This window comes from Sturnus vulgaris, chromosome 13 (genome assembly GCF_052056855.1).
Source record: "Sturnus vulgaris isolate bStuVul1 chromosome 13, bStuVul1.hap1, whole genome shotgun sequence".
Lineage (NCBI taxonomy): Eukaryota > Metazoa > Chordata > Aves > Passeriformes > Sturnidae > Sturnus > Sturnus vulgaris.
In genome coordinates this window covers 6,669,389-6,693,948 of record NC_142255.1, presented here as the reverse complement: position 1 = coordinate 6,693,948, position 24,560 = coordinate 6,669,389, and the positions used below count along the sequence as shown (strand labels likewise).

At 39.7% G+C, this 24,560-nt stretch overlaps 1 protein-coding gene across 1 annotated transcript in view; it reads right to left on the bottom strand.

Annotated features, from left to right (window-relative positions):
* The window catches only part of MYO1E (myosin IE), a 76,700-nt gene that overhangs the window by 8,840 nt on the left and 43,300 nt on the right, over window positions 1–24,560 (bottom strand). The window contains exons 8-22 of the mRNA XM_088172470.1: window positions 23,332–23,466; window positions 22,061–22,193; window positions 18,527–18,723; window positions 17,543–17,623; window positions 17,068–17,154; window positions 15,704–15,790; window positions 14,509–14,676; window positions 13,656–13,741; window positions 12,976–13,057; window positions 12,203–12,309; window positions 8,369–8,467; window positions 4,553–4,697; window positions 1,257–1,371; window positions 383–552; window positions 98–243 (exon numbers count right to left, since the gene is read on the bottom strand). Coding sequence (XP_088028596.1) covers window positions 98–243; window positions 383–552; window positions 1,257–1,371; window positions 4,553–4,697; window positions 8,369–8,467; window positions 12,203–12,309; window positions 12,976–13,057; window positions 13,656–13,741; window positions 14,509–14,676; window positions 15,704–15,790; window positions 17,068–17,154; window positions 17,543–17,623; window positions 18,527–18,723; window positions 22,061–22,193; window positions 23,332–23,466 — 1,838 coding nt within the window. The remainder of the gene's footprint in view (window positions 1–97; window positions 244–382; window positions 553–1,256; window positions 1,372–4,552; window positions 4,698–8,368; window positions 8,468–12,202; window positions 12,310–12,975; window positions 13,058–13,655; window positions 13,742–14,508; window positions 14,677–15,703; window positions 15,791–17,067; window positions 17,155–17,542; window positions 17,624–18,526; window positions 18,724–22,060; window positions 22,194–23,331; window positions 23,467–24,560) is intronic.

The window sequence follows — 24,560 nt, the reverse complement described above, 5'->3', positions numbered from 1 at the left end:
AAGGAAAGCATCCAATTCCCACTTCATCCATCAACTTATTTTCCCTGTCCTACACAAACTGCTCTGTCAATGTAAAAAATATATTCCAGGTACTGACCTTAAAGAAACAGACAGAATTCTCTCCACTTCTATCCTTCGCTTCAAGACCTCCTTCACCTGGCCCTTCTCTGGGCCCTGCTTTATCTTCTCACGCCCAATCAGGTAAATGCACTTGGGAGTGAGGATGAGATCTCGCTTCACGCTCTGAAACACAACATGGAAAATACACAGCCGTGTCCTGTGTGCTGTGACCCTGAGCTGGGCAGGTCCTGGGACAGGATGATGAAGACAACTCTGACTCGCAGCAGAACTCGTCTTTAGGGGATGTTGCTGTTCCACCCACCTTAAACCGTCTGTCATATTTAGTTACAGTGTCTGCAAAGTCGATCTTCTCCCGCTTGCCCACAAACTGGCGGAGCTCGGGGTGGTCCTCCATGCCTATGTAATCTCCCACAAAATTCCTGTTGATGCTGTTCCGTCTTCTCTCCTTCTTGTTCAGCAACAGATCTGATGCTTAAATACAAAACATAAACATTGATTAATTGCATCTAAGAAATTTCCTAAACCCATGCTCTCAAAGAGCATTGTTCCACACAGAATTTCTTGAGAAGTGATAACCAAATTGTTTCTAATATGGAAAAACAGTGAAGCACTGCTGCTAATCATTTAGATAAGGATATCTATTATCATTAAATCCATTCCTAATGAAATACACTGATGGCAATCTCAGTAGTTGTGGTTAATTGGGAGCACCTCTGGAACTAAGAAATTGCTCATTCACTGCTAGAGATTAAGGATTAACCCTTCCAAACCTAGCATGATTATTCACACAGCCCAGGTCCCATACAACTAAGTCCCAAAAGAGTCCATGGATTGATCTTATCACCTACAGATTATTCAGATTCTGCACAACTGTGGGAAGTTGGGGTTTTTTTGCCTCCCCTGCAGCATCTCTGCTGTCTGTCCTACTCAGTCTGGCTTTGATCTGAGAGTAAAACACTGGGCAGTCCAAGAGATTTGTGAATGCACAACAGTCAATCTCATCAGTGGTACTGTAAGGGTCCAACAAAGTGCAATCATTCCGAGATACCTGCATCATACCTTCAATGCAACTTTAGCCTACAGAGAGGGAGAGATTTCCTTCCCCTTTGTGTCCCCATTTGTGCTCCAGGAGCCATGTGTGTGTGAAGGCCCTGCCATCAGAAGTTCTGACCTACCTTCTTCTCTCATCTGCACGTATTTTTTCCTGGCAGCGTACTTCCTCCAGGCCTTCTGGATGGCCCTGGCATACCCATCATACTTCCTCTCTCTCATTTCTTCTAACAGAAACAGCTGTACAAAGAGACAGTGAAGAAAATCTGAATTTTACTTACGACAACTCTCCAGTGTATTTCACTCTAGATCCAAGCTGGTGCCTCTTTCCCAGCTGTGGGATCTGAGACTGGAATGTTAAGGCAGCCTTTCTGGAAGCAATCTCTGATGCTTGAGTGGCTGTGGCTCTTACCAATCTACCCATTGTGTTCCATACATGATGAAGGAAGAGGAAAGAAATATGGATTCTCCCTGAAATACTCTACTGGTGCAACACAAGGTTCTCCACTCTCCATTTCTTCAGCCTTCATCCACACATTCTCCAAAATTCCTACTTCTCTTGTCAGAATGTTACCACGTCTGTGGAGATCTGTGCAACGTGTAACACAACTGTTCACAAGCAACTATTTCCCCTGGCTGAATTTCATACCCACCCTGTCCACTGTCTCTCACCACTGAAAGTTGTCAGCTGTCTGCAGGACTTGTAACTATGACCTAATTCACAAGTATGACATTGTAAGATTTTTGGGTCTAAAATGTTAGAAATCAAGAGACAATACTTTTTTATTAAAACAGGAATGGAAGGTGCATCCCCTTTTTTGAGAATTTCCCAGGTCCTATTAAAATACATGTAAATGTAATGCATTAGAACAATTTCATAATTATTGCAGGAGACAGCATATTCACTTTAGCCTTTTGCATACTTCAGTTAGATGAGGCTTTTGTCTTACAAAGAGCACAAGCATTTGGCTAAACTACAGCATTTAATCAGTCCACAGACATGACTATTGCTTATTATTTCCCTGCATTGTGCATTAAATACTCACAATATTCACAGTTTTCTTCTAGCTTTCAAGAGATAAAATTAGTAAAAATGGGTATATGGAGAAGCAAACCTGGAGTTTAGGATTTTTTTTTTTTTTTTACTTTGCTGCTCTAAAGCATGCAAATCTAGAAAAACACTGTTGATCATATTGATCTGAAAAAAGAAATTCGATCTGGTGCAATCCATTTCCACAAAACCTCACTTGCTCCTGTACAGAGTTATTTATTCAGGTGTAGGATGGAAATGTAAATAATGAAGCCTTTCTGCCACCCATAAAACCTTATTTCACAGTTGGCAATTCTCCATCTACAGCAAACTTATTTAAAAAAAATTTAAAATCTCTTCCTGAACACAAGCACTCACTCACGTTTCAGCACAGGCATGAGAGCTCCTGATGCAAAAACATCCTCAGCTGCAGCAGGGGCAAGACCAAGCCCTTGTGCAATTCAGGTTACAGTGACAATATTGATGCTGTCTCTCATCATTTATTTCTCTAACAATAATGTTAATTGCAAAATCTCAGTGCAAAATAATCTATCATCTGCAGCTGAAGGTCACTATTAAGCAAGTTCAACTAAATAACTGAGCTAAAATACAGTTCTTAAGCTACAGAAATAAAGATACTGGATAAACCCTTTCCTAAAATATGTATTATAAAACCTCCTCTTACACCCTCAAGCAAATCAAGTATTTTGCATCTTTAACCACAAAAGGTGTTCTTTTTGGTGGAAGAAGGAAAAAATTTCATTTACCATCTAAAAGATTATTTTTCTCATAAGCAATACAATCATAGCCAGTACTTTAGTAGTATAAGATAAAAGATGATTGCCTTTCTTAATAAAAGATAAATCACTCTTTAAAATATTCAGTTCACAAAAACACTTTCAACATAAAATAAGAAAAGCCCATACTCATTTTGGTACTTATTTAAAAAGAGATTTCATGGCATTAAAAAAAAGGTAAAAAACACATACAATAATTGAAAGCATTAATTTAAATTAAAATTAAAACAGAGCCCCAAAAATAATTTCCCGTCAACTTTGTTGTCCTAACCTGCAGAACTGCCCTTCAGTAAAACTCACAGATACACCATTAAAGGGCATATCCATGCAAGCAGGACTTAGCATCACAAAAATGCATCAGGATGGGAAGATGCTTCCACTGAGCAACAATGCTGTCCTCTCAAAAGAACGAGCTGGAGTACAGATCATTAACTGACTGAAGGGGAACTGGATCCATCAATCCCATGGCAGCACTTGCCACTTGGCTACTGAACAAAAGACAGACACCAGGAAATCACACCAACTTCATAAGACAAAACTCCAAATAATCTCCAGAAAGAAATCACAGCTGTGTTCCAGAGGAAGCAGGTAAAGCTCACACTCCCTCAGAACTGGTTGGCTGTTGTTGCCATGACCAAGTAGGATCAATCCCATATTAGTTTTCTGCTCTGCCAATATGCCACCTGAAGTATTGTAATAACCAACATCTCAAGCACTATATGCTGTGGTGTATAAGCATGTCTCTCAGATGTAGGCAGGAATGCAAATCCCATTATTCCTGAACAATATCTTACCCTCTTTATGGTAGAAACAAGAAAATTTCTATTATGACTTGGAGAAGCATTCCTTTTTTGCCTTTAGCAAGTATCTTCCCATGTGATTGGATACAGCAGTGTCATTGACTGAATTTTTGTTCTATAGAGGAAAACATATGTTCCTGGAACAGCAAATGATAGCCAGGGAAGTGTTCAGCTTTTATTTTAGCATGTAACTTCAGACAAAGCACCAAGAAATCAATGCTCAACCTCAAGATGTGCTACACAAACTAAGCCCCATTGTATCAGGAATACATGAGCCTGAGTAGAGCACAGATTTTCCTTAAACAACTTTTTTGAATAGCAAAGTAAGAAAACTCTTTTCCAACAGATTTTGCACAATTTAGTAGTCACAGGATAAAACTAGCCTTGTGATGCCTCCCTAATATTCTCTTTGGGATTTCAAGTTGCAGTCATTTTGGAACACTGATTTACTCCATACTGTGTAACATATCCTTACCATCCCTTGGGACTACTCTACCTTCATCAGTAGTTCTTGTTACAAGAAGAGGACCAATGTTCTTGATACCAAATCATCTTCATAACCCATTTTTCTTCTTCTTGATGCATTTAATTATCTTTATATTAAGTGCCAAAACCCTGTAATGGCCTTATGTAGTGTGGTCTTTGCACAGCCTCTATGATAGAAGTGCTCAGCTTGTCTTAGACTTTTATACACTTGCCTCACCTGAGCAGGTATCATGCTCAACTTGAGGGGGCAGAAGTTTAATTTCAGCAAAGAGTTGCACATTTAAAGCATTGTTTTCTGGCACACTTACAGACTCTGGAGCTTTGATGAAGACTTTGGACTTCCCGAGCTGGTACTGGTCAGGATCCATGTTGACTGACTGAAGCAGGTGGAGGACTCCTTGCTTCTCTTCTCCTTTCCATGAGGGCCAGGTTGCTTTGGTCAGAATGGCATACCTTAACCACCAAGGAGAAGAGATTAAAACCTGGGGTCAAACAGCAGCAGCAGAACACCATTGACTCTTGGCCAGCACTACCCTGGGGGAGGTTGACAATGACTCAAGAGCCTGGTGTGTGTGAAGATTAAGTATTAAGATGTTTCTTGTTTAGTGAGACCAAACAACTGAAAAGGACAACAATGCCCCGGAGTCTCCCATTTGCAGATGCTAAGTTGCTGTCTGGTAATTGCAGCAGTTCACTGCAGAAAGTTGTGCTGGAATCTGCTTAAATCCAGGCTGAGGTTATTCACCAGCAGTGACCTTATGGTCCAGATTTGAGTACCTACATCCTTGGTATTCTACACTGATTCTTAAGCACACGTCCAATTTCTCACTCAAGCCTTCTCACTCTTATTCTTACAAAGGTCTTTTCAGTTTCTGAGCAAGTGACCACCTTGTGCTCCTAACCCACCAGCTCAAGAGCTGGGCTGCATTTAGCAAGGAGCCATTCCTGGCTCCATCCCAGGAAGCCTCTGGTGCAGGAAGGAGTCAACAGCGATATTGGTGCTACCTTGAGGGCACGCTGGGAACTGACCCCACAGAGGGCCTGGAAGGAGCAGGGAAGTGCTCTGACTTGTCTTTGACAGAAAGAAGCACGTAGCCTTCTCTCTCATGGTGTCCTCTGTAAGCCTTGAGAATGAAGTAGGTGCCAGCTTGCAGCCCCTTCTAACTGCCCACTTTTCCAGGTTTCACTCAGGTTTTGGGAACTGCCGGGCTGGAGGTACAAAGCTGCCTTGTTCCACTGCCCACCAAAGGAGCACTGCTGGGCTTCAGCTGCCCCAGCATCTCTGTGGGTAACTTCTCTGGAAGCAGCTGTTTAGGCTCCTCTAACAAGAAGACTGGAGAACAGTTAAATATGTTGAGGCAAATTTCTCCCCAAAATCTTATATTCTTTATTCTTGACAATTTCCTATGCCTTAGGCATACTTAAGTTATGTAAACTAAATCATGCTTATTAGTAAAAGTATTCAACACATGAAAAAAGTGATCAAGTATGGAGGTCGGTTTGTTGTAATTCCCAAGTTCTTAAGATGATTTAGGCAGCTCCTAATAAAATGTTCTCAAAAAACAGATAAGGAATCACTGGAAAATAGATTAAAGGAGTGTTGATTACCTGTTATCATCATATCTAAAATGTTATCCAGCCAAGAAGCACGAACACTGTCATGCAATTTAAGTAACAATACCACACAAACAGAAATAGCAAACACTTAAAAAGAAATGTATCACAAAACCCAAACACCTTTGAATAGAAGGTGTATGAGAAGAGAATAACTTCTGAATAATTCAATAGGATTCAAATCACTGATGTTCTCACGTTCAAATCTCTCAGTTAACAAGTACTCAGGTACTCTGCTGGAAGGTGTAATGAAGTAGCTCTTACACCTTAAATATAGCAGTGTATTATACACAATCTGCCTTTAGGCAATGTGTGCACTTACATATTTATGTGAATTATCAGTATTATGGGATAAATAGATGCAACCCAGTAAAGAGTTATAACTTAAATAAACTCCAAACTCCTTTACTAACCAGCCTCTTTTGCAAGCTCATCAACAGTGCAGCTGTGTACGTGGGTCTAACCAAGGTAACTGAAGGTAAAGGAGCTGAGGTGAATAAAGGTGTTCCAAACTGCTCCCTTCCACACAAGAGACTGTGACATGACATTTCAGCATGCTACAAATTCTCTCCTACATCTCCTGAGCTGTAAAGGAGGGCACAGGGAAACACATGATTCAAGACCTTTTAATATACATAGAGCTCTTGGGTACAAAGGAAGAATATATTTGAAATTCTCCTTTTTCATCAAATTAACTTCATACATTTTACTGGTGCAACAAATCTACAGGGCAGAACAAACAGATCATTCTATAATATGCACTATTTAAGCATTTCACAGTTTGGTAACGTGACAAGTCTCACTGTTCACTGCTCTTTAGCAACGGCACCTCGTGCAGCTTCCCATGAAACCAGTCATGTCACCATCCATGAATCCAGGTTTGTTAAGCTTGTGTAATTTGATCTTGCAGATGATTTCAGCACAAGTACTAAATGTGCTCTTAACATGCTTCTGAAACAATTTCCAATCATGACTGCCCTCCAGATAGGTACTGCAAACTCCCAGTAAGCAGTTAGGTCTGATGGCTAAACAGGGAGCTCAGCTTTCAGTTTGGTTATGCTTGGGAACACACAGACCTTTTCAGTGACTGTGGCTTTTTGCATGCAAATGTAAATTTTGTACATAAAAGTCTATTCAGCCCAGCAATCTCCACTTGCATGGAGCTGCCAAGGAACGCCCAATGAAAACAAGTGTACAAGCATGCATTTCCTGTGCATCCCATGCCTCAGGCCGCTTTTACTCACACTGACTCAGGGGGTCAGAACAGAGCTTGTTCTGGATGCTAGGAACTGTGAATGGAAAGGGTGCAGGAAGAGTTTTACTCATAACAAAATGTTAAATTTAACAAAGCTAATTAATCTGAAACAAAAGGATGAATTCCTTAAGAGGAGTTTCAATTGCCTGCGGATACAGAAGTACCAGGTAGCTTTTTCCTTTGTGCAGGGCCTGCCCAGCCCTCACAGTCTGTGTTCAGGCTAGATTTAGCACAGCACAAATCTGTTGTTTGTCTCAGCAACAGTATGTGTTAAGTAACACAGCCTGTAGCATATTCATGTTTATACGTCTGGACTTAAAGGTCATGAAGAAAAAGGAATTTAAAATCATTCCATAATGAAAATTAAGTTCACACTTTCAGAGACTGTAGGTCTGACTGTTACTACATTATTGGAATATTCTTGGTATTATCATGCAGTATTACTAATGGCTTTGTTCTGTGCTGTCTGATTAACTATACTCCACTCCTTGCAAAAACCGACTGGGATTTCGTTTGATACTCTCAAGTTCAATGCAATGACTTCCAACAAAAGTCAATTTATCACATAAAGCCTGTTTGGGCACTTACTAGCTCTATGTCCCCAGTTTCTGAAAAACAGAAGTTGAATGTTGTATAAATCTTGAAACTGCTCTTATTTAAGAGAATTTCATTAGCTAGTGGAGGTAGTTAATCATGTTAACAGCTGGTCCTAAGACACCGAGAACAGGATTGATCTTCCAGAGCTCTGACTTGCTTTCATTCATTCACTGAGCAGCTGCAGAGGTTTCAGCTGTGCCCATTCCCAGCTGTTGGAACACCAGTGGAAGGATAAGGAGCACTGTAAGCTGAGGTTACTCTTTACACTGCAATGGCTGATTGGCAGGCGTGGATTTCTTTACCTGTCTTCTGTCTGCCGTGGGGAGAGCTGGGAGAGCTGGAGCAGTAACGTTTTAGACAAGAGCTTGCAGCTGAACACTCAGATTTCAGGCACTGCAGTGGTTCCTTGAACTCTTTGTAACTTTGAGGAACCCTCTCACAGCACTACAAATACTGAGGCTTTAGGTAAGTTTACAGAAAAGATGAAGTACTTTCAGTAACACAAAGCCAGGCTTTAAAGCACTTTGAAATCTCTGTGTGAGAAATGGCTACGTGGGAATGAGAAGGTTCCAAAACTGGCAACCTCTTGGTTCCCTCCTCATCATGTAAACAGCCCTGCTGTTGTTTGCAGCAATTCTTCTAAACGAGCGTTACTTACCTCTGCAGAAACTTCTTGAAAACCCGTCTGTAGGCATAGCCAGCTCTTCTGACTCGAATATTTTCTTTCAGACCCAAGTATTCCACTTGATGTTTTACCCTGGGGACAAAAACAATGCAAGGCTTAAAATCCATTTAATTTCAGCATACTTGTGGATTGAGGCATTCTTAAACATCTGAATCATGTTTAACTGTTGATTGCTAAAATTCATGCATAGGTAAATGAATCTATTTTTGCACATTGCTCTGCACACTGCATGGTAGGAAAGATATTGCAGGCAGATAAACGACAGCACTGAAATACACATAGCAAGTTAACCTTCGCACTTTTTCCTAGTTTAATTTCCCATCTCCAAAATAATTTGTGTATAAATTTCTTAGGTAATAATAAAATCCATAAAAGGCCAAGTAACTATTACCTATACAATTACACAGCTGGTATCCAAGGGATTGGGAAATTGTTTTGTGTTCTTTTACTGTGAGTTTTTCCTACGCTTTGCATAGCTCAAACAAACACAGCAACATTCTTTTCCTCGTTGTTATGGAGAAAAGACCAAATCTGATGGAAAAAGCCCCTGATGCCAAACCTTCACTACACAAAGAATGAGAAAGTAGAAAGCCAGGTCAGCATACTGATGAAAAGCCAGAAATTCTCCCTAATTTTACCATGCTGCAAAGGAAGGATGCGAGGACAGGCACAAGACTGGCTGAAGCCAGTAATGGATGACTCATCCGTGGCACATTTTAAATTACAAACAAAAGCTGAGCTGGTACCAGTCCCACAGAAAGTGTTAATGGCTGCGGAGGAACTCTGCTGCACATGGGAACTGAAGCACCATTATCCCAACACCATCAGAGCTGCCTCACACCCAAGCACTTCCAGTTGGGTTCTAACCTGGAACACGTACGTGGCCATGAAATGCAAAGCAGAAAAACAGCAAAACAAAAAAGCTTTTGCATTTTTCTTCGTTCTAGACCTGTGGTACATTTATGTTTTTGTTCCTTCTTACATAACCCGCTAGTCTACTACTTAATGTTTGTTTCTTTGAAGAATTTCAGTTGCTGATTTGCTCTGCATTTCCTTAATTTTCTCATCTAAGTCAAGTGCTGAAAGAAGCAATGTCAGTTTTTCACTCTGTTGATGTTCTTCTACAGGGCAAAGTAGAAAAGCTTTAGCTTTCAGTCTGAACTATAATGGTTATTAAGATTTTAGTTCTGCAAGTTTAACAAACAGTATGTAAAAGAGCATCTGTTTACATATAATTTTTAAAAAGTGAGCCTGGAAGAAGCCATTTAATTTTGTTTTACTTTCTATTGCTCTGATTTTACAGAAGATTTTTCCAAATCCCAAAACACTCAGTGAATTCAATGTTATTTCTCTAGCTATTTTGAAAAGTTAAATTTGAATATAAAATGTACTGCCCATTGATTTTTTTTTGTTGAGACATTTTTTTCATATGACTCATAGTACGAAGGGAAAAATCTTTTAAAATCCCTTGCTACAAATGACAAAATCCCTTCAGTTATTTCTTCTTTTTGAAGACCACTTTTGAGAGGTATTTTACTAAATGATGAGTGATACTGCTCTTTTAGCTTAAGACTACTACACATTTTAATTTTGCTGTGTTCAAGGAATAAAGTATATTTTGTACCCACTCCAAGAATTCTGGTGCAGTACAAAGTTGGTGGACAAAAATACATTTTCCTGTTTATAGCTTTCCCTCCTGTTCACATCTGGAATAATGCACTGGAGCAACAGTACTACTCCCATTTTCTTACTGTCCCGCCAGTATCAGTGTCCAGCACCAGAGAATTTGAGACATTTTTCTGTTTTTTCCCTTTCCTTTCTGAGAAAAGACACACTGAAAATCTCCCTCCAGGCAGCAACCCCAAGCAGGTCAGGGTCTGGGAATTCAGCTAATGCAGCAGTTTTGAATACAAGTCCAAGTGGCTGTGCCAGGACCTGAACAAAAACACATTTCAAGAACACCCCAATTTCTGGATTAACTAAGGTATTATACAAGGTTTACATATTACACAAGGCATATGTTTCAGTGCTAAGTATTCTGAAGTTATTCAACAGCAGCAGAAAGGTAGAGTTCTATGGCTTCTGTGAGCATGAAATATGACCAGCTTTGTGGAAGGGTTTTTTCCTTTTTCAGTTACATTTTCACGGTCTAGTAACCTGCTACTAATAAGCAAATTGCTACTCCCATTACACTGACTAAGGCAGCCTGTGTATGATGCAGCATTATGTGACCACACAAGAAAAGAAAGCAAAAAATTTTAAAAATCAACTTATCAGCAAAGTATCACATAAATTCAGTTATGTTTGTTATTTCCCTCAAATCTTTTTCACAGTAAAACTGAGAAACGACAATATTAAGCTTAGCTTTGAATTGTAACACACATATAAATTTCTTTTCCCCAGACCTGTCACTAAGTGCCCCAGTGAAGTCCCAGTACAATAGATGGGCAGTCACAGATTGAAATGGGATAACGTTGGGATTTTTAAACAGGGAGAAAGGATTACCATTGTAAGCAGCACTTCCATTTCTGTCTGAGCTTGATAATATACAGTCCTTTGTATTTCACTTGGCAAATACAGCAGCTACTGATAACACACCATCCTCATTATAGTAAAACAAGAAGAAATCTTGCCCATTTTTGCTCCTAAAGGGGTTCCCTGAAAGCTGCCCTTTTCTCAGGACTAGGACTGTATTTGTTTCACTGGTTTCCTAGCAACACCTTCCACAATAACAGGCCTGTTTCCCAATATGCAAATGATTGATTTTAAAAGCCCCTCAATTTTTAACTATAAATTTCATAAATACTTTTCCCAGGATCACTTAGTTTCCTCCTCTGGTCCCCAGTGTCAATAGAAAATTAAGTGCAACATAGTAGGACTGTCAAGGTGGAAAAGCTAAAGGGGGTCTACATTTACTGCCAAGCCCTCACTGAGACTCTGAAGTGCAGTCCCAATAGCTTCTGTAAGTGCTCTCCATCTGCATGTGACTGTGCTGGTCTGCTGGAAAGGCAGGAAGGGAATTCTGCTGGGGTTGTCCAAGAATGCTTTTTATCAGACTTTGTAAGCTGTTTCACCATGATAAAAATAACCACTTGCTTTATCAGCAATTTTACCATTCTCAGAAGTACTTGGTATATAGCAATGAATGCCTACATTAGGCCCCCACATGGTTTACACATCCTACTGAGCACCTAGGCTAGTGCAAAAAGAAAGCCTCTTTTCCAGAGAACAGGAAGATGCTATAAGAACCATGTAGTTAAAGATGCCTTAAAACACATGTCTAAATGATCAGTTTGGTTTATCACATCTATTTAATGTCTATATAAATACCTGGTATGACATTCCAGTCAATTCTTTTTAAAGAGTTAGCTAATCAAATGTAAGAAGTAGAACAGGAACTTTCTCCACTGTTCGTTATAGACACATTTTGGCAGGTTTGATACATAAAAGTAGATACAGAGATCCTATTGGCTTTTTAGTCTCTTAATAGCAAAGCATAAAAGTGATCATAATACACATTCTACATGGAAAACCAAGTTTTTAATATACTGGTTGTGTTACTTATGCAAATGTTGGTTATCCATAACAGGCAGGCAAAAAGCCAAGAGCTGCATACACTAAGTGCTCATTTAGACCAAGTGACCACCACTTATCTTCAAAGTTTAGGAGAGGTCATGCCAGATTTCATTTCGCATAGTTTAGAGAATGTAGTTCTGTTCATAGGCCGTGCAATTACAAATTATGAGTTTTTGTGGCTTCTTTTGACCATTAGCACTGCTTCTCCTCACACACTTTACTTATTCATACCTGCTCTCCTCCCAGTCTCGAGACTTCTTTGTTTCATTGGGTTTGATGCAGCGGATGTAGTGGGGTGTACACTTCATCAGGGTGCCAACAAGGTCATTGGCTTGTTTCTGTAAAACAAGGGAAAACAACAGGATCTGAGCTGAACAGGGTAAATCCTGAGGGAATTCTTGATAAACCATCTGATGATGACTCTACTGGCTACAGTTGCCTTTGGTCTTTCTTCAACAACCGAAGTGTGTTGGGTTAATATGCACCTCAAAATAAACTTAACAGTAAATAGGCACCATTATCTCCAGCTAGGTAACACATTCAAACTTCTATATAAAAATGTGGAGCAAATGCATCAAGTGAACCTGTCAGGGTGAAATGTGAGAAAAGAGGTTGGTAAAATACTGATTTGCAAAGTCATGTGTAATCTAAGTGTGTATTCTACAATCAGTCTCCAAACAGACCCTGGCCTTGTAGCACTTTCTGCCTTAGGCAAGGCACTCTATGGTCAGTAGAGGCACTGCTGTTGACTGGGTGGGTGTTGGGTCAGCATTCCTGCACTGTAAAGAGACCAGTTACCTGTAGGACATGAGAGGCTGAGTGAGGTGGCTCATTCATTATACACATGCAAGGACCATCAACTGCTCGTTTTGAAAATTCACTGCTATAGGATGCTGCTGAATACAACATTTAATGAACACTGATGCTGGGTAGAATGATTCTAATAAAGCTATATTCATACACAACCACATATACACACACCAACATTGCAAAAGGAGACATACTTTGATTTTGCTGCCTGCAGTGGTAGGACGGCCCTTCTTGTCCACTTGAAGATTTTCGGGAAACAGAGCCTTTATAAAAGGCCTAGAAAAGAATTTATAAAACAGGGTTGGCATAGAAAGACAATTCAATGCAAGTATGTTAAGGAATATGCTGTAAAAGTTGATAGTTGAGCAGAATATAAATAGCTATTTCTATTACTCTTGAGTTATATCAAATCTATTTTAAGATTAGTACTTTCCATGAGCTTTATTCCTCACAGAGACCCCTTGCTATTTTAGTGAGCATCGAAAGCCATGACATCAGACATCTAGAAGACTTGAAGAAATGCACACTTCTTAAAAAGTAAGCATCAATTAATTAAAATACATCACAAAAAATGTTACTTTGTTTGTCAAAACAGTGCCTGTTCTGAGAGCATGCCAGACCACTGATGGCCTTGCTTGAGGCCAAAACAAAGGCTGCCATTACAGCATTTGATTCTGACACTGCAGTGCCCCCCTTGGCCCAATTTTCAGAAATGAAGGTCAGGGCAATGAAGGGATGCTGTACTGCAGCACTGGGTTATATTTGCACTGGTACACAAAGGAGGTGAGCAGGTACAAAGCAGAGAAGTCAGGCCCTGTGTGCCCCTCCAAACCACCATGACATTCCCAGCTGGAAGCGAGTTTTGCTTACGTACAAATCACTGCTCTGCATGAGTTCAATCAAGTCCATGAAAAGAACATCCCGATTCCTCTCACAGAATCCATCCATATCATAGGATACCTGGGCCAAGGTAGAAATTGATTGTTTGTGGTAAGTTGAGAACCCAATAATTGAAGAAAATTTAAATTCTGTCCTCATCAGTTGCTGTTCTGTACTTTTTGGTTAATCTGGTAAAACTCAGATACTACAATGAGCACTAAATCCCAGCATGTATTATTAAATTTTTCTCAACAAACAAAGGAATTTCATCTTCAAATATAAATTCAGTTTAAAATCAAATTTTTAAAAACTTATGGAACTAGTGAATGGAACATGACAAGTGAATTTAATACTGAATTTTACTATGAAAATTTTTTGCGTAGTAAGGACAGTAAGTTTCACTGTTATTAAACAGTAAGTTTTATTGTTATTAACTGCAGAAAACAATGAATACTCCAAGAAATAAATCCAAACAAGACAGAATTGCACATTATATTTCCAGTTTTATTGGTATATCATCACCTAAACATCATTTTTGTATCTGAATTCTTTAAATTTACTGCTACTGTAATTAAAAAATGCTAACAAAAGTCACGGGGCATTCATTCATTACACTTAAGTTCTGGTTCTGAGAGCAGCAAGGCCCAGACTCTTCTCTCCAGCAAGGGCCATGTGTGAAGGCATTTCTGTCCTAAGCTCCCTGCACTGTGAAGGGACACTGTCTCCTGAGAGAACCTGGCTGTGTAAAACCAAGCCAGCCCCCTGCAGGGCTTCCCCCTTCCTCTCATTACTGCTCTCTTTCCTCATAAATCCATTACAGAGAATTCAGTGATAATTTTCCACGTTACCTTTCCAGCGTAATGATGGATGATAAAGCCCTGGTTCCAGCTGTTGAAATGTTCATGAGTCCCAATCTGCATCTGCAGTTTCTGGAGCAGTGTCTGGTCAGCCCCCTCTCCCACGGCATGCATTGTGGCACACACATCATCTAAAATGCTCATAATCCCCGGGGGATTCTAATGTGTTGGGGAACAAGAACAGCAGCTCAAGTGAGGGGGGAAAAAATTATGGTGCCAGTTGCTTCCCCCAAACAGAAAACTGTCTTTGCTACAAAAATACTGGAGCACAGTCAGGAAGGATTTCCCCCCAATCAACTGAGATTAACTTTTACACCAATATGCAAACAGTTTAAGGAGAGATGACACTTCATGGGATGATAGTGACAGTGGGAAATGATGGAGGAAACAGTGATTACTGTTGAGAAAATCCACATTAACAAAAACATTAAAACACTCAACATTTGTTAAAAGTTTCTTTCCTCACTCCACCAAAAAGTAAATCTATGTCTGAGGAAAGTATTTAAATGGACATACTGTAGTTTCACAAACGTAGAGCTAAATATTGAGATTGGGAGGGAAATCTTATTCTCTTCCTACTGATCCTCATACAGATAGAAAATGGGCAAAATCTGATGTGCATTTAAGCACAAGCCACTCCAGTCTTTCAAAACTGTTCTGGCCTACACGAGGATAAAGAACTATCTGAAAAACACTCTACTTCTGACCTAAAGGACAACTCAACATTCGTCATCCCAAAGCAGAACATAAAGACTCGAGACTACAGAACAGTCTGTGCAGCAAAACCACAAAATTCCTTCTATCTACAATACTGTCTCTTTGTTTGTTTCTGTTGGATTTGCAACAGCACCTTAAAGGAAAGGCAGTGCTGTAGCTTCCCCAAACTGGATTAAATCTCCCAGTATGTCAGTAAGGTCTTAATTTTTTTCCCATTATTTCGTTTCTTAGTCACATGTCAATCATGCTATGGTATAGTTCTCTTTTTGGATGGTATCTTACATGATCTATCTTAGGGCTCCTATAAGACATCTTATGTAAGATTTATATATAGCCTTAGTATGACTCAGTAACAGAACAACAGGATTTGCATTTTCCTATGAACCTTCTTTACAGAAAAAGCAGTTGTCCAAATGTTCAAGAGAAAAAATCCTGTTGTTTTCTCCACCTGTTTGTTCTAAATACTTACCACTTTGTTCTCTATAAGGTCACATACTATTTTGTTGTTAAAGTATTCTATTGGTGTCCATCTAATTCCTTCTTGCACATATTCTTCCTGTTAAGTAAAAAGAAACAGATGCAAACATTCCTTTGCACTGTAGATGTAGCACTAGATTTACAACACACCACAGACACAAACTCTGCACTACTCATGTTCAGGAACTTGCCAAATGTATGACTGGGTGGAGGTGGGAGAAATGACCCTACTGATAGTTAAATCCAGCTCTCTGCTGCCTAAAAGATGAATCGAAATCCTACTCTGTTCTCCCCACACATTCCTTTGTCATTCACAGCCTTTCCGTGGTTACTGACAACAGCAGGCAGATTTCAACTCCATTTATTGTCAAAGCACTTTACAAATAGTAACAAAATGACTTTTACAGTATCTTGACAGTGCACCTAAGTATCTACACATCCTGATCTATTTTAAAAATTAAGATTGTGACAGGCACATTGAGGATCAGATCCCCCAGACAACACATTTAGAAATGTACATGAAATGAAGATGCAGCTTTTTATTTCTGTATACAATTACTGTATCCGTAAAGGCACCTAAAGACAGACTGGGGAAAAATCCATATTAAAATTCGATTAAACTGACCCAGTCAGTTGCACATATCAGGGCCCAGCAGACAGTCTGCAGGTCACTTGTGCACCCAGTGCCATGACTGGCTACTTTCCCACAAAGGCAATTGTGTCTGGGCATTCCTGAAAACTCTGTCCCAAAGCTGGTGCCAGCCCTGAGCTCACACTGCACACAGGGCTCCTGTCTCAGCTGCATCCTGTCTGCCCTCCAAAGCAGAAACAAAAAAAAGTGAGATTTGGCAGTAAGACTGTGAGTAGAGAACTGCAAATACTTCCACAAGTATTTTTCTATTTCTCTGATCTATTTCATTCTTGCATATACACACATACACATATATACATATATATTTTTTAAAAATAAAAAAAAGTGTAGAGGAAATTAAGGCAAGTATCCCCAATGAAATGTTTATCATGCTCAAGGGAAGCCCAGGGATGGAGCCAGGCTGCAGCTTCCCATCCCTGCCCATGAGTCAGACTCTGCAGCATGCCTGGGCACAGTCATATGACTGCATTAGCACACTCTGGGGTGGACTGGCTCCTGCACCACTCCATCAGACAACAAATGACTGCAGCTGATGTGCTCTAGAGTTTTAGGGTCAACCAGCAACAAAGGTTGTTTTCTTTCCCTTTGTCTTGCTTATTAACAAGGTTGATTTTACTGTTAACAGATGATGAAATCTCGATTTTTCCACCAGTTGGAAAAGGAATAGCTCATTTGTGAATTCCAAAGTAGAAAAGTCTGGTTACCTGCTCTGCCTTCAGTGTCAGTTCAATAAAAATCTGCTGCAGTTTTTCATTTACAAAGTTGATGCAGAACTGTTCAAAACCGTTTTTCTGTAGAAAAGGAAACGATGTAAAAATTAGTCTCCTACCTTATATACAATAATTTTTAGTGCCTATGCTGGCAATAAGCTTCAAAGAAACACTGTCAGTGACAGATGGGTTGCTGACTTTATAGACATTTTGTGGAATCTCAGATCTTTCTTTTAAGATCAATGACTTCATTTCTTTGAAGTTTCTTCAATACTTCATGTTTATTAAGTGAGACATTACCAGTGAGATCACAATGTTCAGGAAGATGGGCTGGGAATTTTTTTGCTTTTATTCTGGCCATAGGATGTGTGATTTTTTTTCTGGTTTAAATTTTTTCCCCTCTAAATTATAAAAAAAACCCCTCTCCTAGGTCAGATCTGCTCGAACCCCAGGTATTCCACTGCCATACCTGAAATATTTCAAAGCCATAAATATCAAGGACACCAATGTTATATTCTTCGTGGTCCTTCTCCATAGCCTTATTAATAGACTATCAAAACAGAAACAAAACATAAAACAAAGCACAGTTATACAATTAAAATATATCAATATTCCTAAATATTTCTACTAAAATTATTCTAAAATAATATATATTTAATTGAATACAAATATACTGAATAGGTTATTTTGCTTTCACTTTTTAATAAAGTGTTACAAACAGTTAGGAAATGAACAGTATGTTATCCTGCTTTCCAGGTCAGTGAGTCTTTGGATTTACTATCTATAAAAATCTTCTCTCTTCGCTGTAACTGGCTCAGTTAAATAAAAGGACAAAGAAAAAGAACTTTATGTCTGCTATCTGATAAATTCTGCTGAGGGTACACTGAATCTCTTCCCCTTACGTGCCCCCCTCCCGTGCAGCATCAGTGCTGGTACAGGCACAGTGGGATGGCAGGGCTGCTGGCAGGAGGGCACCTCTGGTCACTGCAGTGCCCATGGAGCAGATCCCTGCTGCACCAGGAGCATCCAGGGCCCCCAGCCTCCAGCCCAGGGTCTCACTGCACAAGAGAGCATTTTGGCATGGAGAATGGAATGTGGCCCCAGCTCCACCACCAAATGTGGCTGCTGAAGGGGCTCTTTGCAGGGAAGTGGGAGCAGAGAGCAGGAGAGCACAACCAACTAATTCTGCTCTGCTATGGAGGAGGAAGTCAGAGAAGTAGAGATGCTGAGAGGAAGGACATGAGGATCCCCCACGGGACAGTTCTGGCAGGAGCCTGCAAGCACAGCTGGTGTCAGAGGCAGTGCCCTGTGTTTGGTATCCATGGGCACACTCCCACTGCACTGAGCAGGCTCGGGCAAAGCAATGACAGGCAAGAAAAGGCCTGCAAGGAACATTCCTAGTGCCCTTGAACTTGTTTTGATACTTCAGGAGAATCAAGCAAATCCAACTTACATCCACCAAGTAATCAAAAACACGGGAATGAAGGGCCTTGGCCAGTGCATCCCTGGTGTAGCAGGCTTGTTCCACATTCAGGGTGACATGAATGGACTCAGATTTGCCTCCCCACTTGCTGTCCATCTGTCTGCTGGTCAGTTTTTCCTTCAAGCGGTCCTGGTTAATTCCCAGGAGAAAAGCAGGGAAAGCTAAAACTGCAAGAAAGATCAGGATTGCTGGATTATGACTTACAGGCTAAATACAGAACAAAGAAAAGAATTAACTGTTATCTCAAATAACAATAAAACTCACGTAGTGTGCAGCTTAAAAAGGAAAAGAGGAGTGATTTATGTCTTTAAAATTTCCCTATGCTCCTTAAGGACATTTTCAACTCTTTATTTACATGGATTTCAATTAAGATAAACCACCTTGAAGTAAAATAGTCAGCTACTTCTGTACCTTCAGTCCTTCAAACATGTAAGCTGCCACAGGACATAGTTTTGAACTGTGTGGTTCAAACAAATCACTCTTGGAAGAGATGGAAATAAAACATAGAGCTCACACATGAAATAAAAGCTATCTGCTTCCTAATATCCTTTCTCTTTCTTCTTATAAATTAGGACATTGGAAAAAGTTTTTAATTACCTTGCCTTTTATTTTTTAATCCCTTATTCTCTAAGTACTTTGTCAATTCTGTTTCCCCTTGTTTAAAAGCAAAGCACAAAAATACATGTGCCATAAGCAGCCCAGGGTCTGGAATTCTCTGCACTCTCAGGACATGGTGCAGATGTTACTGCAGGTGTCACACCCTTCAGGGAGTGGAAAAACAGAAGTATCTTGAGAGCAAACAGAAAAAGCTCCTCAGGAAAACGCCTGGAGTTGGTATTGTACCTCCACTAAACACCACGAGCCACTAACAGTGTTTCCTCCGTGTTCCACTGGTTTCAGATGTACTTTACTGGTGTGAGAATGTAAAATAATCACTAAGACAGCAGCCACTTGAGCTTTACACATCTGTAATGTCACAGTATGACTTCACTAAATCCTTTAGTACATTATTCCAAAAGTATTGCAATAACCATCAGCTTTCTAAAATATGATTTATTACCATCAGCAAACTGATTAAATTTACTCTGGGGTACCAGGAACGACACAAAGTCGAGTCACTGGCAACATCTTTAGTAATTCAGAGAACTCAGGTTGAAGAGCACATGAAAAGGTTCATCATCATATTGATTTTTCCCTTTAACTTGGGAAAGAATGTAGGCAATTATAGAGCAGATATGCTCACATATACTGTTAAGATGCCAGGAAAAATGCTTAACCAACACTACTGGTAAGAATTTATGATTTGTCTAATGGCAGGGAGCACTGTGCAGAGCACAGAAACTCTCCCTTCCCAGGGCTAATGATTTACTGTAAGGGAAGAGTAGCTGGCCAGCACTTGATACAACTTCACATTCTTAAGATGCCTGATTTTTTCCCTAGTTAGGATCATAAAGTTACCGTCTGGAAATTATTATAAAGCAGGATATGCATATATTTGAAAAAATGATCCTCAAAGAGTCATCAGTAGCACTCAGTGGAATATTTTAAATTCACTCTGTGAAGGAAAGCTGAAAAGACTGGGCTCACTTCCTGGGCTTCCAGGAAGTGAAAAACAATCCTCCCAATACAATGCAAGTGTAAAGAGAGAGGGTTTAAATTCTTTTCTCCTTCCAAGAGAGAAGTACTATTATTTGCCCTGATTTGTAGCATGAAAGATTTCCAGCAAATAAGAACTTTTTTCATCTAATACTATAATCAAAAACTGGAGCAGATAGCAATCACTGGTAGTTTTAAAATCGCATTTGTTTAAAAGTCTGTCAAGAAGGGTCAGTATAGATTTGATTCTGACTCAGAGTGAGAGAGTAGAATTTTTGGTGTCCCAAAGAATGGCTTTGCACATTTTTTTGCAATTTGCTATATAACAGGAACACAACTGACCAAATTCTTAAACTTTTTATTATTTTAGGCTTACAAAAAGCAGGACTGAGCTGTGGTTGTTCCTCGTGCTTTATCCTTCGTGGCCATGCAGGCTATAAATGCTTTACTGTTTAGCTGGTTAGGATGAACAGTAAACTGGGGGGAGGACTAACAGAGAAGAGAAGTGAGTCCAACTTTCATTTTCATAATGCAGAAACTGTGCTAGACATGGCTATTTCTTCTCTGGCTTCTTTAAAATAAGTATATTTATGCCTAAGTTTGATATTCATTCTACTTTCTAATTTCTTCCCATGTATTATTCATACATAGTTTTTGTATTTGTATCCCAGGGAGCAGGAGAAATGTGGACATGGCTCATAACAGAAACACATTCACTTCTAATGCTTTATTTTCAATTCATGTCTTTGCATTTGTTATTTCGATGCAACCCATTCTGTAACCATCTTCTATGGCATTTAAATGCCTTGATTTGATTGCAAGATTTAATACTGTGATTGAAATTGAAGCACAGCAGCTCATTCGTATTTATATGCTTTTTGATTCCAACACCACAAAATGTTTTTCTTTGGGTTCGCCTAATTTCTTAAGTTGAGAGACTAGGAAGGTTAAAAATTAGTGATTTTTATTTCCCTATTTCATAAAACAAATAGCAGGAGAGTGTTAATACAGTTGAGTGTGAAGCTGACTGCACAAGGTAAGTTAGTTATGGATAAAGTATCTAAAACAAGACAAATGCAATTTTCCTAAACATAAGACCCATTCTGAACCAAGAATTAAGAGAACCCACAGGTATGTATAAGGTACTGTTAGGTATATTGTGCTTATCCACTCTGCCCTTAAACCATCCAAGTAGCATAAATCCACATTAGATGCAAGGTGCAAATCATAACAAAAACATTTAAAACTCCAAGTCCATTAACATTCCAACACTGCTGCTGCGGGCCCAGCTGCTACAGAACAGAGCAAGCGTTGAGGGATGCAAGGACAGGGCACTGTGGGAAAGGGAATTGTAAAGAAATAGTTACTCAGTAGCTGTAGCTAACAATGAGGTATCAGTTGAGGAATTTGAAACAGGAAATATAACTGCAGAATGTAAAGTCTGCATTTCAGTTCAGCTCTGAACCTCTGTTTACAAGGCACATGCACACACCTGTATGGATGCCTGGGCACCAGCCATGTCCTGAGCCCAGGGACACCCACAGCTGGAAGCTGCTTTCACAGGACAGGAGGCCACACAAACCAAAGAATAAACTGGGGTTTTTATGAATATGTGCTGGTGCACTGAAAGAAGCAGAGTTCAAGCCCTTCTCATCGTGTCTATTATTTCATACTCAAAGGCTGGAACAGGATTTCTCAAATTCAAAATCACACTCCTGTTAAGTCAGTAGCCTTTTACAAGACAAAAGAGGGGCCTCAGCACCTGGTTTTGGCACAGACTCTCAATTGGCAGCCTCACACTCTAAGGAACGATGCTGTTTGGATAAGCAGCTCTAAATTGCAGTTCACCTTCTGCCATCTGGGCTGCAGCCCACTGCTGCTCCTCTAACACTTTCCAGAGGTACTTACACTCCTCGCTCTCCACTCCTGCATAGTTGCCAACTTCTTTGAAGCTGATGTTTCCCAAATGCAATATTCCTGCCACTATCTGCAGTACCAATGCCTGCTCCTCTGCAAAGATCCCAATCACACTCATTGCATGCTGGGAAGAAAAACAAACAAACAAACAAATTTGTACAGTCAAAAATTCTTGTCTTAGAAGTCCTTTTAAAATTTTGGTGTTAAAAAGCAGAGTTATTTAAAGCAGTTCAGATTCCTAAGGCAACCAAACTTCGTTAAAGTTGAATGAAGTTTCAAAGGGTGCCAGATGTTCTGCTTCAGCATTTCTATATTTTTTTTAGCTAAATACAGAAGCAGTTACATTTTTTGGAAGATGTATTAACAAAGTAAGTTCTGGGAAAAATAAACACCTGCTTTTAAGTGTCCCACTAAAAACAAATAGCGTTGTTGCAAATTGGGAAACAATGAACCTAAGAAAAAATTATTTTATTCCTTCTACACAGTCAAGTGGTTTTACCCACCAAGACTAAGAATTGTGAAGTTGTACAGAATGACTCTAAAAAACAGTCCAGAGTCTGGCTTAGGCTGTGAATTTCAGCCACTTACTAGAAAATCCCTAGCACCCTTGGGTTTTAGATTTCAGAGTACATGACAACTTACAGAATGTCTTCTCAACAAACTATTTTTCTAAAATACCAAATAAGCTCCAGTACAACAGTAATAATTTTTTTTAGGCCTTTAAATGTGCTACATACATAAATGTGTAAATACACCTACATTAAATAGTAGATTCCTAAGAACAGAACGCCAGCAGTTGGCAGGTCACACAATGAACTGGCAGCAGTGCTGGATAAAGATCCCTGATTTGCTTTCACACTCCCTTTCTCCAGCTTTTCAGCAGTAATGTTTTAAATAAGCATGGAAGGTCAGCCAGCACTGGGAATTCAGCTAAAGCAGGTCACTCTTTTATATTTTTCTTCTAATGCAAGTTCCTCACTGTGTTTGCATTTTCACATTTTTCATACTACCAGATTATCTGTACAAGTTAAATTTCATTAAATTTGCACCCTTCTGAAAAAGAACAAACTGAAAATCACAACACCTTTCTACAAAACCTGTCTTCAGGTTTAACACACCTCCTCAGGGCAAAATACAACTAGAATAAGTTACATCTACAATAATTTCTCATTCCCACATCAATAGATCAATGTCTTTGTGAAAAATGAATGGCAAAATGAACATACATCCACCATACACAAATCATACAGTAAAGAACTCACCAGTGTTTCTTGGAAATCTGATTTGTCATTGATGTCATCGACTTTGTAGGACCCAGAGAGACTCAGATAGTAATAGTAGTCCATACTGGTAATGCCAAGGCTGCTTTTTTGTTCTGAGGAGGCCCCTTCAATTAGCTGCAGAATAAAAACCCCCAAATTAGGTATCACCCAACAATTTCCAGCAGAAATGAGCAGGTCAGAAACAGGTGAAATTACTGGCAGAGATACAGCTGGTGCTGTGCCAGGGATGTATCTTTCCTACCTCCTGGGAATTGCTTAATCCAGAAGACCAGGCTCTCAATCCCATTCCCACAAACGGTTTAGTTCTAACTTTACAACTAATAAATAGCTAAAAATTTGACTGCCTTGAATGCCTTCCATTATCTTTAACTCATTAAGAAAAGGCAAAGTGGGTTTTCTGATCCCCAGTGTGTTTCCCTAAATCCTCAGGAGCAATGTGTTTTCCACACCTAGTGCACGGCAGGCACAGCTGAGAGCACGTTCAGAAAGCATCATCTGTGGCTCTCACTGTGAGGACAAGCATCCTTCATGCTCCTCAGACACATGCAAAGGCCATGCAGTCATGCACAGACATGGCTGCACCAGGGAGGAACAAACCTCAAAACAGAGCTGTCAAAATCCCACAGTCTTAAATCTTGTGTCAAAAAATCTCTCCAGGCCACAGGAAAAGCAGCAGGACAGGGCAAATTGTACATATGCCCCAGAAAAGGAGTAATTCCAGCACCAACTCAGCTTTCCCTCCTGGCAATGGCACTTCATCTATGTGAAGCTGGCTACAGTCACTTACAAAGCTCTGTCTTGGCCCTAGCTTTGTAGAGCTTGATCAGCAGCACTCCAGCAGGTGAGGACCATGCACATCAAAGACCAGTGAAGGTCAGTAAAGTCTTTTCAAACACAAAAAACGGGGATACTTGGACAATTCAACAAAGAGTATTATCATAAATGTCTCAGAAAAATAAACTGAGAATCAAATTTCTCTTTCACAGGAAGTATAGGCCAATACAGATTATATATAAACTGGTCTCTCTCTACATATATATATGCCAGTTTAAAAAGAGATCTGCTGAAAAGTTCTAATTTTCTATTATATTCTCCTAGACTTTTCATATGTGAGAGTTCACAATGAATTTCCAAGCAAGGCTTGGCAATACTGCAGTATTCTGTTTTGGAGCTGAAAGGCAGCCAGGCAGGTCTATGGCAGATGGTGT